Source organism: Callorhinus ursinus, unplaced genomic scaffold (genome assembly GCF_003265705.2).
Source record: "Callorhinus ursinus isolate GAN/ISIS: 27379988/994484 unplaced genomic scaffold, GSC_fseal_2.0 scaffold24, whole genome shotgun sequence".
Taxonomy (NCBI): domain Eukaryota; kingdom Metazoa; phylum Chordata; class Mammalia; order Carnivora; family Otariidae; genus Callorhinus; species Callorhinus ursinus.
The window spans coordinates 9,404,670-9,417,188 of NW_027397086.1; the positions used below are offsets into that span (position 1 = coordinate 9,404,670).

General features: G+C 55.0%; 1 protein-coding gene across 13 annotated transcripts in view; it reads right to left on the reverse strand.

Annotated features, from left to right (window-relative positions):
* Nucleotides 1-1,625: 1,625 nt before the first annotated feature.
* DAB2IP (DAB2 interacting protein) overlaps nt 1,626-12,519 on the reverse strand; it is a 188,712-nt gene continuing 177,818 nt past the window's right edge. For 12 of the 13 annotated variants that reach the window (XM_073905801.1, XM_073905798.1, XM_073905804.1 and 9 more), the window contains 3 exons: nt 10,383-10,576; nt 5,630-5,717; nt 1,626-4,774 (listed from right to left, as the gene is read on the reverse strand). In XM_073905801.1, the coding sequence (XP_073761902.1) occupies nt 4,607-4,774; nt 5,630-5,717; nt 10,383-10,576 (450 nt within the window). In that variant the 3' untranslated portion in view covers nt 1,626-4,606. The remainder of the gene's footprint in view (nt 4,775-5,629; nt 5,718-10,382; nt 10,577-12,519) is intronic. The other variant, XM_073905796.1, reaches the window with a different exon arrangement.

Genomic DNA, 12,519 nt, shown 5'->3' on the forward strand with positions numbered 1-12,519 from the left:
ATCTAATTCTATTGATTCAGTATTTATTTTTTTAACTTCCTGATGGTAGCTTTTTTTTCCCCTGATAAACATTATTGATTTCTAGTTTTATTGCTTCAAGGCACAGAATGTGGCCCCAGCTGTGCCTTTGGCAACTTTCTGAGGATTTCATGTCTCAATATATAGTCGACTTTGGGTACTGTTCCAGGCATACTCAGAAAGAAGGTATGCTCTCTAGGGCAAGAGCAAGGTATCCCTGCTTATTAAACATTATAAATTATTAAAAGCCTCGGGGTTCTTAGTGTCTCCTTGATCTGTAATAAACTAACAGCAGTGGTGTGTTAGTCTCAAAGGTAATTGTCCTTCTGTTGATTTTTTCCTTTGTATTTCCAGTTTTTGCTTTCTATTTGATGCTACTTAATGCAGACATGGAGGTTCACGGCTTTTGTACGTTTGTTACAGATGCCCTCTGTCAACATGGCCTGTGCCTCATCCATAGCCACTTCCTGGCATCCTATGGTGTTTAAGTGGTGCTGCCCAGCAGAGGAATGGCGGTGCTCGATCTTGAGGGACAAGGACAGAGGTACAGAAGCTCTAAGGGGGCCCACGGGTCTGGCAACGAGGTGGCAGAGGTGTGGGAGGGGAGACGGGTGATACTGGCCTGGAGAAGAACGGGGGCGAGGAGGTGGAGACGGGGTCCCCTAGGCAGCACGCCTTAAGGTTGGCTGAAGGGGAGAGAAGAAAACCCAGCCCGGGGCAGGTGAGCGGAGCAGGTGAGCAGCCCCGGTGCCGTGGGAAAGAGCCGCGGGGCTGCAGTTTTAGGAATGATGACGGCAGCAAGGGTGAGGCTAGGGCGCCAGCCATTCTCTCTGGGAACGCTGGATAGCCAGGGACCTGTGCCGGTGACAGGCCGTGGTCTCCACGGGGGACCCGCCGACACATCACTGCCCCCATCGTAGCCGGGACCCTGTTACCTGTGTCCCCTCCGAGGGGCCGGACTGGGGCCTGCACATGCCCCCTCTCAGCCTTGGGTAAACAGGATGGCGCTGACCCCTGCCTGGCTCCTGCTGAATCGGCCCCCGTGCACGGGTGCAGCCGAAGGGGTTTGGGGGCTGCTTTGTTTCAGAGGCCCTGAGTGGGGCCTTGCAAACGGGTCTGGCTCGTGAGAGCCCCATGAATTGGGGCCTTCCAGGCATTCGAAATTTCGTTTAGCCAGCTCAGCCTTGACCTGCTGGTGACATGGACCAAACTCTCGCCCCTACCCTAGAGAAGGCGTCTGACATAGAGCCTGGCAGGAGATGGTGTCTGCTGCAGGAAGTGCAGGGGCCACACCATCCCCCTGGGGCTGGGGAACAAGCAAAGGACTCCCTTCGGAGCTTATCGGAGCCCAGGAAGGGCCCTGAAGAAGGCACTGCTCCACTCTCTAAGCGGAGAGACCCCAACCTGCTAGAGGAGACAGTCTCAGGTCCCTCAGTAAGCCGAGACCACCACTACCCCCGTTCTAGGGGTCTCCCCTGTCCACAAGTACCACCAGGGTGAACTCCGTGTTGCTGCCCCTTGGTGAAGGACAATATAGGCCCACAACGCAAGAGTCGCCCCTGGAAAATCTCCTGAGACACAGCTGAATGGAGGCGAGTCAGGCTTAAAATAGCTAAATAAATCTTTAATATTTCTAATTGCAAATGTACAGAAATTGCACAGCCACACAGTCTTAGAACACCAACAACTTTCTCTGTACATTATTACATAGTTAAAAGTCACAGCTGGAAGGAGGAGCTCCAGCCAAGACTCCCAACGTTTGCATTTTTTTCTTTTTCACATACTTACAAAAGGGGGAGCGAGGAGGTGGTGTGGGGCTGGGGGCGGCTTTGGGGCCAAAGGTGTAGAAAAGAGGGGCTGTTTCCCTGGACAGCCTGCCTTCCGCGGATGGGCGGGCGGCAGGGAGAGAGGCGTACCCCGGGGGCAGATGCTCCATGGGAGGGGGGGGGCGGTGTGTGGAGCTCTGGCCTTGGTTCCCCACCCCCCTTTCTGGGCAGTCGGAAAAAAGTCTTCACTCATAGGAAGTTTGGCAGTTTCCTTCACCCTAAACATACAAGTTAAGCAAAAAAGTCAGGCCTCTCTGTGTTGGCAGCGGGGAGAGCTGTCTCTGGCAGACTCTGGGCCTGGGGCCCTGGGGACCTGGGGCCTTATCTTCCCAGAGGAGGGCCTGCCTTCCCTCACTCCTCCTCCCTCTGGCCCTGTGGCAAACTGGCCCAACACTGGGACGCAGCTTCTGCGTGGCCGGGACAGGAGCCCCTCTGCTGGTCTGGTCAGGGCGCAGGTCCCCAGCACCCCACCCAGACCGCACGCTGCAAAGCCAGCAACTACATGCCATGGGTACGGAAAAACCCCAACACCCAAATCCCAAACCTCTTCCTCCTGCCCAATACTGTTCTCTAGATTAAAAAATAAAATACACACCATTGGAGAGCAGCGGTCCCGGGCAGCCCTCGGCAGCACCAGGACTAAAGGACTATGTACAACCATTAGGTGAAATAGTTACATTAAGTTGAACACCAAGAACATTTACAAAAATTGTCAGACTTGCAATTCAGATAAAAATCTGTGAAGAGTCTGTACACTTTTACAGTTTTTGCACTAAGTAAGTAAGGCTCTCGGCCTGAGAGCTCACAACCCACGCCAAGGGCCGCCAGCACCAGACCTGCGCTGGCCTCCTGCACCCTGCTGTCCGGGCCCCGGGGCCCTGGGAACCTCCCCCGTATTGCTAAGAGGCGCTCAGTCCGAGGTTGCTCTACGAGGCATCGAGGCATCAGTGGGAGAGGGGTGGGGGGGAGGAGGGGAGGAGACCGAACCACAGTATGTCACTGGGGGCCGGGCCCTGCCTGTGTGGCCACGAGTGGGGGCAGGGCCACAGCCCCCACGGCCTTCCTTCCTGAGGTCTATGACCCTCGGGGGCCTGCCCTCTCCTCACCGGCCAATCTCTGGCCTAACTGAACTGCAGGCTGCATCTAAGAGCCCCCTCCCAGGACATGGGCCAGGACAGGGTGCTGTGTGGTCTGGGCCACCCTCCCCACACTCCCCGACCCGGTGGGCTCTGTGGTGACCTGGGCCCCTGGCAGCAGCAGGCCTCCAGCCCCAGGGGCGGGAAGGGCTCAGTGCTCTTTCCAAGGGTCTCCTCAGCTTCCTGAGGCTGAGGCAGAGGGGGCGGCTCCCGCGAATCGCCCAGCCCCGGCTCTGCGGCCCTGGCTCTGCTGCTGCTGTGGGGCAAACGCCCAGCTCCCGCCCGAGATTACCAGGGCTGGGGGTGGGAACAGGGAAGGGCCGAGACAGACCCAAGCTCCTGCCCACCTACGTCCCGCAAGGCGGGGGGGAGGGGGGGAGCAGGGAGGGCTGAGAAGCCACAGAACAGCCTAGAGCTGGGGAAAACCAGCCCCAGCCGTGCCCCTCTCCTGTCTGCAGCGCCTGGGTCCTCGGCCGGGGGGCCCGGGAAGGGTGAGGAGGAGGCCGGCCGCACACACGGGGCCTGGTGCAGGCTGCTGCTGTCTTGGAGAGGGAGCAAGTCTAACATCCTCCAGGGCCGCTATTTCCCATGCAGTGCGCACGCTCAATTTAAAAGGCCCCTGTGTTCCAGCAAGCGAGCAAGCGGGCTTTTGTTTCTAATGCATACTGTGAAAGGAAAAAAAATCACAGTTATCCACCTTCTCAGGGCCTACTGGCATCAGACTTTCTTTTCACCATCCATCAGGGAAGATCAGCCATTCTCTCAGGGTGAGAACCGCTGGCCACTCCCTGAAGGGCCACTGCATCCCGGTGCGCCGGCCCCAGGAGAAGGGCGGGTACCAGGCACAGAGGCATCTGGGCCCACTCTGCCCAGATCTTTGGCTTTGGGGAGCCCCGGAGTGTCAGGTTGGGCCCAGGTGGCAAGTGAGGGAGGCTCTGGATCCTCCCCACAGAGACAAGGGCCCAGAAGAGCGAGCCAGGATCCTCACTGGGTCTGTTTGGCAACACAAATAAGGAAGGGGGGACGGGGAGTCTGGGGGCAGGTACAGGGGGGAATCCTCGGTTCCTCACAGCCAGGAAGGGTCCCCGGACAGGGCGCATGCAGTGGCAGGTGCTCAGGGTGGAGCCCTGCGGGGGACAGGAACTCCAACGGCTCCATCCTTCCCACCCTCTCCCTGCCTGCCAATCGACCGATCAGCCCCTGGAACCAAGGGGCAAGTCCCCCAGGGCAGGCGCCTGGGCCCCCACCACTTCAATCCTCCACCTCTGCAGGTGCTCCCTCCCTAGGGAGGGTGTAGGGGGTACATGCATTTGGCCAGGTCAAGAAAGAAAGGTGATACACACCAAATTCAATAACCAGCAGAGACATATTTTGGCAGGCCCCCTGCTTGCCCCAGGCCGTCCCACCCCCCAGCCTGCAGTCTCTTTGGCCTGCACCGAACTCGCTTCTCGGGCCAGAAGAGAGGGGAGCGGGCCCACGCTGCGTCAGTCTGTCGAGGCTCCCTCCGTGGCACCTCCTGGACCGCAGGTGGAGGGAAGGGGGGGGCCTGGGCCTCCCGCCCCCGCGCTGGGGCTCCCCAGGCTGAGGCTGGCCCCGAGCCGCCACGGTCCTCCCTCCTTGGGCAGGTTAACAATGGCTGCTGTTTCGGAACTCGCCGTTCTCAGTAATCTGCAATTTGGTGGGGTTGGTGGGGGAGACGCCGTTACGGGCTTGCATGCTGTACCTCTCTTTCAGCTGCGTCAGGGCGCTCATGAGGCGGGCATTGGCGGCGTCCAGTGAGGCGATGCGCTTCTCCTGGGGGCAAAGAGGGCATTAGCTGGGGCCACAGGGGGACCGTACCGGGACAGGGGTCTCCCCGGGGCTGTGTGCGCCCATCAGCGGTGCTGGGAGGACACGTGGGGAGGACTGGGAGTCCACAGCGTGCAAGGGGCCGGAAAGGTGCCGAGGTGACGGGGCCGCGGGCGGGCCGGGCAGGAGGCTGCGGGGCAGGTGGCCTCAGTGCCATGGCCCGAGACCCTGCGCCTGCCTTCCTACGTCTCTCCCATCACTGCTTCTCCCCAGTCAGAGCAGCCCTAGCGGTGTCGCCCATCAGCCGCTGAGCCCCGAGGGTTTGTGTCCTCGCCCGCGCGCGCATGACACGGAGATCACGGCTCCTGGCTGCTCCGTGCTGTTTTTACGTTTATAATCTGAGCAAGGCCTGGCCCTATTGCCGGGTGAGTGAGAGGAAAGGAGTGCAGGGAAGGAGAGTGGAGGCCAGAGTCTCTTATGTGCTTCCTCTCTCAATGCAGCCGGGAAGCCACAGCTCTGAACAAGAGCCCCCCTGCTCCGTCTGCCCAGCCTGCTGTCACCCCAAGCCATCCCCATTCCCCTCCCAAAAGCTTCCACACTTTGGTCAGTACCCTTGGTGAAAGGCAGTACTCACCAAGTTGCCCCAGTAGGGAAGGAGCTGTCCCGCCCCTTTCACAGCCTGTCCCAGTGAGCTTGTGGTCCACTGAGACCTCCAAGCCTGACTTCTTGGATCAGAGATCCTGGCCTCCTATTCCTCAGCTTTTATAGTGGGGTTATGACTGAGAATGTAGCGTTGTCAGTCACCCCCTCCTTACCCCAGGTCCTTTAACACCTATGGCTGAGCAAAGGGCGAGAACCCACCTGGGCATCAATGATCTTCTGTTTGGAGTCTACAGCTGCTTGCATCTCAGCGTGGTCCTTCTTCAGCTCCTCCTCCACTGACATCAACCTGTGACCAGACACAAGGACAGTCAAGCTGGCACTTGAGGGGGCAGCTAAGGAGGTGGGGTGGGTCCCTGCGGGAAGAAGCCATCACACCTACACGGAGGGCACCTACTAGGAAAGCCCCTCCAGCTGGCCTCCAAACTGACATGAGATGGGTCTGCTCCTTCCTTATACTTCACCTGCCCCTGACTCTGTTCCCAAATCCCCCAGAAGCCCTTGGAGCTGCCCATTTCCCGATGTTCTTCCAGGAGCCAAGGTGGGCAGGGGTGGGGGTTAGATCTTCACCGCCTCCCAGAGCAAGGCAGGGGGTATAATGTCAGAAGATCCCGTGGCATGGGTAGGAGGACGAAAACCCTGCAGGGCTCTAGGGCTTTCTCCACCCACTCGGCATTCAGCAAGTCTATGCCAAGACGTGCCTAGCAGCTGACGTAGCGGGATGAATAAAGTAGAGATCTCCAACTCGCAAAAAGTTACAAGGCAGCAGGGATACAGATTGGCAGACAGTGGCCATGCCCTGCATGGGAGGCCTGGAGGCCATGGGAACAGAGAACAGGAAGCAGGTAACTGTCCTGGAGGGTGGGGTGGGGTACAAGCAAGGTCTGAAGGTCGGTAATGAGTAGGGAAGACTAGAAGAACACTGTCTGCAGAAGCTCAGAGCTAAGGCATGTGTGGTGTCTGTCACCAGCTGCTCCTTCCCTGAAACCCCTCCTGGCCTCACCTTGCAGGTCCCTCATGAACCTGTCAATCATAGTGGCTCACACCCACCTTCTGATGCTCTTCCATGAGTTTCTGGACCCCACACTCTCTGGGTTTGCCTCCTAGCTGTCAGGCCACTGCTCTGCAGATGCCTGTCCTGCCTGCCCCCAGCATGTCAGGGCTCTGCAGGGGTCTGTCCCAGCCCGTTGTTCTTGCTCCCCACACTCTTCTCAGACAAGCTTGCCGGCTCCCAAGGCTTCATGCCCATCGCCACCTGTACAACTTCTCCAGGCCAGCAGGGCAGTCCCCTAACCCCTGGGTGGGCACCGAGCACCTGACACAGAAGGTGCACAGGGAGGTCAACGGTGCTGGGGCAGGGACCCACAGGGCCCTTGTGAGAAGTCAATGGGATCAGCAGTCAGGGAGCACTGATCAGGAGGAAGGGGTGAGGGGCCATGCCAAGGGGGGGTTGTTCCTTGTCACAGGAAGATCAGACATTGAGTAAAGCCTGTAAGAAGCAGGGAGGGAGGACCGGGGAGCAGAGGGGCACTGGATGGTGTCAATCTGAAGGGAAATTACACTAGGGGATAGAGACTTGTGCTTCCGGTTGGTGGGAAAACAGGGACCGGATTTACCCTCCTGCCATCAAACAGCGACAATAAGAAACTAGAAAACCAAATGAAACACATGAAAAAACAGTTTCCTGACACTGAACAATAGGAAGTGTGTCCTAAGAAAAGGAAACACATGAGCCGAGCTCCGCTCACTGCCTGGAGTGTCCAGGCCAAAGAGAAGAAGGAAAGTAATGTCTCGGCGTTGAGGAGACCCAGGGAAGTGGTGCTCGAGAAGGGGAAGACACAGGGACAAGGCCACGTATTTCCTGAGAGTTCCCTTTGAGTCTCTGGCTGGGGACGGGTCTGCAGACCTGTGAGAACACAGCCAGGCTGGGGTAGGAACCACTGAAACATTAGAACAAAACCACCCCAGGGAGAGTGCATACTCCTACCTGGCAGAGTGGAAAGACATACTAACACAGGAACATAAAGCAGAATCCCAGAAGGAAATTGCCTCAGCAGTGGGGCCAGGTTAGGCTAGATTAAAGGCTGTCCAGACCCTCCCCAACAAAGCTCAAATGTAAGCCTCCAAGGAAGCAAACTCATTCCAAATAACCTCACTGCATCCCAGAACAAAGCCTCAAAAATATTTAAAAGAACACAAAGCATCCCACACCTACATAAAAGTCACAATGTCTGGCATCCAACCAAAAATCACCAAACATAAGTAGAAAAATAGAACCAATAACCAGGAAGAAAATTAATAAAAACAGACTCAGAAATGTCACAGATGACAGGATTCGTAGACACCGAAACAACTACTGTAAATGTATTTCCACATGTTTGAGAAAATACAGAGGAAAGCATAAGCATGATGAGAAGAGAAATGGACAGAATTTAAACCAAGCTGAAAGTCTGAAGGTGAAAAACACAGTATCTGAAATGAAATAAAAAAATACTGGGTAGGATTAACAGCACATTAGACACTGAAGAAAAAATGATTATTAATCTTGCAGACATAGGAACAGAAATTATCTAAGATACAACAAGGGAAAAAAAGTAAAAAAAAAAAAAAAAAAGGACACAACAGAGCATCAGTGCAACGTGGGACAATATAAAGCAGCCTAACATATGTGGGATGGGATTCCCAGAAAAGAGACTGGGTAGGCAGGACAGCATACCTATAGATCCAAGAGCTTAAACCCAAGAAACATGAAGAAAACCATGTCAAGGATCATCATAATCAAATTATCAAATCAATGATAAAAAAAAAATCTTAAAAACAGCCAGAGAATAAAGACCAAAAGAACAAAAGTAATGACAGAATCCCTACTATTATAGCCTGACAGTGAGGGCCCCACTGGCCCACTGCCTGTTTTTGTAAATAGCCACACCACACACATAGTTCTGCTAAAACAGCAAAGTTGAACACTTACAGAGGCCATATGGTCTGCAAAGCCTAAAATATTTATTATCTGCCCCTTTACGGCAAGTTTCCAACTCTTGCCCTAGATGGTGACAACAGAGATATAGCTAATAAGCCAGTAAGAAAGATAAAATGCAATCATAAAAATGCTCAATCCAAGAGTGCAGGAGAAAAGGGAACAGAACAGATGGTACAAACAGAAAACAGTAGCAACATTAAGAGATTTAAACATAATTATATTGATAATTACATTAAATGTAAATGGTCTAAATACTCCAGGAACTGCCAGATTAGATAAAAAGCAAGAACAGACAATAAGGTGTCTATAAAAAAACTCATTTATATAGAAAGACACAAATAGGTTAAAAGCGTAAGGATAAGAAAGGATATACCTGGCTAATACGGATCCAAATAAAGTTGGGATACCTATAATCAACACCAAACAAAGCAGATTTCAGAGCAAAGAATATTATGAGGGATAAAGAAGGTGACTTCATAACAAGAAAGATGTTAGTTCATCACCAGCACATAACTCCTAGATGTGGATGCATAGTTTCAGTGTACATAAAGCAGAAACAATAGAAAAAAGAAGAGAAATACACAAATCCATAATTACAATTAAACACTTCAATACCCTTTTCTCAATAACTAATAGAACAGTAAACAAGGAGATAGAAAAACTAGTAATAACATAGAAGGATTCAAATCATGCTATCAACCAAATTGAAAACTGACGTTTCCATTAAGGAGGAAATACAGCGGGATGGGTTAGTAGAAATTAACGTGTTAAGTAAGCCCCTGAATTCAGAGAGCACACACCCTTCAGAGAAGAGGCACAACGAGAAGGTGGTGGTTAGTTTGAGAAGCATTAGTGAGCCGAGAACAGAGCCGGCAGTCAAGTGAACAGTGGATTTCCAGTCACCCCAGTTATAGGCCCTCTGCTCATGCTAACCGTTTTACAATGAACAAACCCACAGGTAAGCGAAGCAGACAATAATTAGGACAGAGAAACAGGTAGCCTAAAGAGGAAGAACCTGGAAAGGGTTTCTGTAGTGGATGAAGCATGAGGCTAGGTGGGGAAATTTCCTGGCTGTGGCACACCTGCTACACCTGTCCGGATGACAGATTCTTGTGCCGTGCAAACAAGCTGCAAAACCCACACTGCGTCCTCTTCTGCCTGCTATTGCTGTCGTGAAGAAGTGAACTTCCCAGCTGGGGCGCTGGGGACGGCCAGGATGCTACCCCTTCACTGTACTCCCTGCCTACAGACATGCATGAGGGTGTACCCACCCTGCCCACGGGTGGAGACAGAACGAGAGAGAGAAAATCACCACAGCATGTGATACCCAAGCCGTCAACAGAGATGAGAGTCAGCATCAAAGCCAACGGTCCTCTGGAAATCTTTCCTGGATAACTCACAGGCACCTCAAAACTCAACGGATCCCAAACGTGGGATCTGTCCCAGCATGGCTGGGCTGAGCTCCCCAAGATCCTCCTCTCGGCAACCGGGACCAAGACACCCAGATGCTCTTGGTAGAAATCTGGGGGTTATTCTGCCTCCTTCTCCTTCACCCACTGAGTGTAATTGACTTATCCCTACTTTTCCTGCCCTGAATTGGGTCCTCACTGTGTTGCCTGGCACCTCCAATCCTACCTCCCCTTAGAGCGCTGACCAAGAAAACAGGACTCCTTACAGGGGTCACAGGCCCTGTGTGAGCTGGCCTTCACTAACCTTGCTTCTGCCGGGCCCAACCTTGCATTCTACCATCAATACACACCACACCGAGTAGGGCTCCCCACGCTCCAGGCTGCCTCCCACCTCCAGGCCTGGGCCACACTGTCTCCGCTGCCTGGCACACTCTCCTCCTCCCTCCTTCCACTCTTGGCTCCCCTGCAGCTGATCAGGAGGGCGGTCTGCCTGCTGTGTGCATATGCGGGCTGGGTGGGTGGAGGGGGGCCAGAAGCGGCCCAGGGCAGGAAGAGGCTGCCGCACCTGCTGATGATGCCCTTCATCTGGATGTCCTTGTCCTCCTGCTGCCGCCGCAGCCGCTCCTCACCCTCCTCCAGCCGGGCCTGGTACTCCAGCACCAGCTTCTGTGTCGTTTCCTCCTGGCACTTGAACAGGGTCTCATACTCCTCCAGCTTCTTGGTAGAGATTCGCAACTTGTCCTGCAGCACTGCCAGGTCCTGCCGGGAGGGCAGCATGCCACGGGCACGGCACCCAGGACAGAGAGCACAGCCTCGTGAGCCAGAGCAGGAGCACAGGGCGGGGAGGGAGCCCAGCTTGAAATGTACCAGGGGTCTTCACCACCTTCACCTTCACACAGTGAGGAGACGCCTTCAGAGCCCAGCCAGAAGGGCCAGGGTGAGATGCCAAGCCTGTCTCCGTCCAGGGCTCTCTACCCTCCAACCTCCTACCCCTGCAGCGTGACCTTACAACTATGAGGGAATGGAGACTCAAACCCAAATCTCAGAAGTAAGGGTTTAACTGAGAGCACTGAGCTCTTTTTTATAATAAACAAATGTTAAAAACTCTCCTGGATATGTTAAAATCTGATAGCACCCTGAAAGGTAGGGACTCTACAGGAGGGGAAACTGAGGCCCAGAAGGCAAGGTGGCCCAGTCCCATGGAGAGTGACTAACCAGTGGAGTGAGAGCCTAGCCTCCCAGCCTCTATTTGACCCTGAAGCAAGGGCGGTGGCATGGGGAAGTGGGGGCGGAGGGGAGATGTTAAAGGTAAGGTGGGGTTGACACTAGAATCAAGGGGTTGGGGGCCAGGGTACTGTGACAACTGGGGAGGCAGGAAGAGCCTCTCCTGGAGTCCGAGGCAACGGAGGCCTAACTCACTTCAGCAAAGGTTAGGAGGCAGCAAATCCAGCTGCCTGGGGAGAGGCCCAGCCTTAGCCCCAAGCTAAGCTCCTAAAGCAAAGCTGGACCCACAGGAGAGCTTGGCTCTGGGAGAGAGGGCCCTGGCCCATCCCAAGTCTTGCTCAGCTGGCCAGAGCGGGGTAGAGAGGCTCCTCCCTGACAGAGGCAGTGCCAGGTTTCCAGGGGGCTCGAGAGAACAAGGCCTCCCCCAGATGTGCCTTGTGAGGGTTAGTAGCAGAGAGGACGAGAGAAGCGGTAGCTCATTCAGCCATGGATTGGCAAGGAAAGAGGGCCCTCCAGCTGCAGCCTGACCCCTGCAGTCATTCGGGTGGTCCTTACAAGTCACGAATGGGGCTCTGGGTCCCCGAGAGGTGCAGAGCCCAGCCCCAGGCTCACAAAGGGAGCTAAGGCTGGCCCAACTTTCGGCCCAACCGCACTACGGCTCTTGGAGCACTGCGCCCCAGCCTGCCTTGTCCCCTTGACATAATTACGGTGAAAGCAGGTGGGTGCGGTGGACTAAGGGGGTGGTGGAAGGTGGCAGAATGCAGCATGGACACGAACCTCGCCCTAGGCCAGGACGAGGGAGAGCCGCCACCCGGACTTCCGTGCCCTTGCCTGAGAGGCTGCTAAGGCTTTCCTAGGGCCGAGGCGAGGGCGTCTGGGGAGTGGGGTAAGTACCACTCTGAGGGGCCTTGCACTGGGCCCTGCATCTTCCTGGGCTTTGGCCCACAGGAGGACATGAGAACCAGCCACGGATCCAGGGCAGTTGCCATAACAACAGGGAGAATTTGGGAGGACAGAAGCCCCTGCCCCCCCCCCCCGCCTCACTAAATGCTAGATGTGTGTGGTGGGTGGAATCCGGATATTTTAGAACCATTTCCCCCCCTAGGGGCAAGAAAACCTCTCAGTAGCAGTAGGACCCCTCACCTGGCTCTCTCTCATGTCCTGGTGGAGACAGGAACTGGGCAAGAGTCAGGCTCTGGACAGGCACAAACCCAGAGTAGGGGACATAGTGGGGGGCGGCCCACCCAGCTGTCTCGGGGACCCACACCTCTCTGCCTCCTCATGCACGAAGCTCCCCATGACGGTCTCCATGTGCCTCTTTGGCACCCCCAGTCCTCAAGTCCTTAAGGAAGGCCTCGCAGAAGCTCGATGGCCAGGTCCCTCGGGGAAGGGGCCTCCCAGAGGTCTGAGGAGCAGGTACCAGGAGTCTGGATTCAGTACAATTTCCAGGTGAGTCTCATGTACAGCCTGTATAGGAA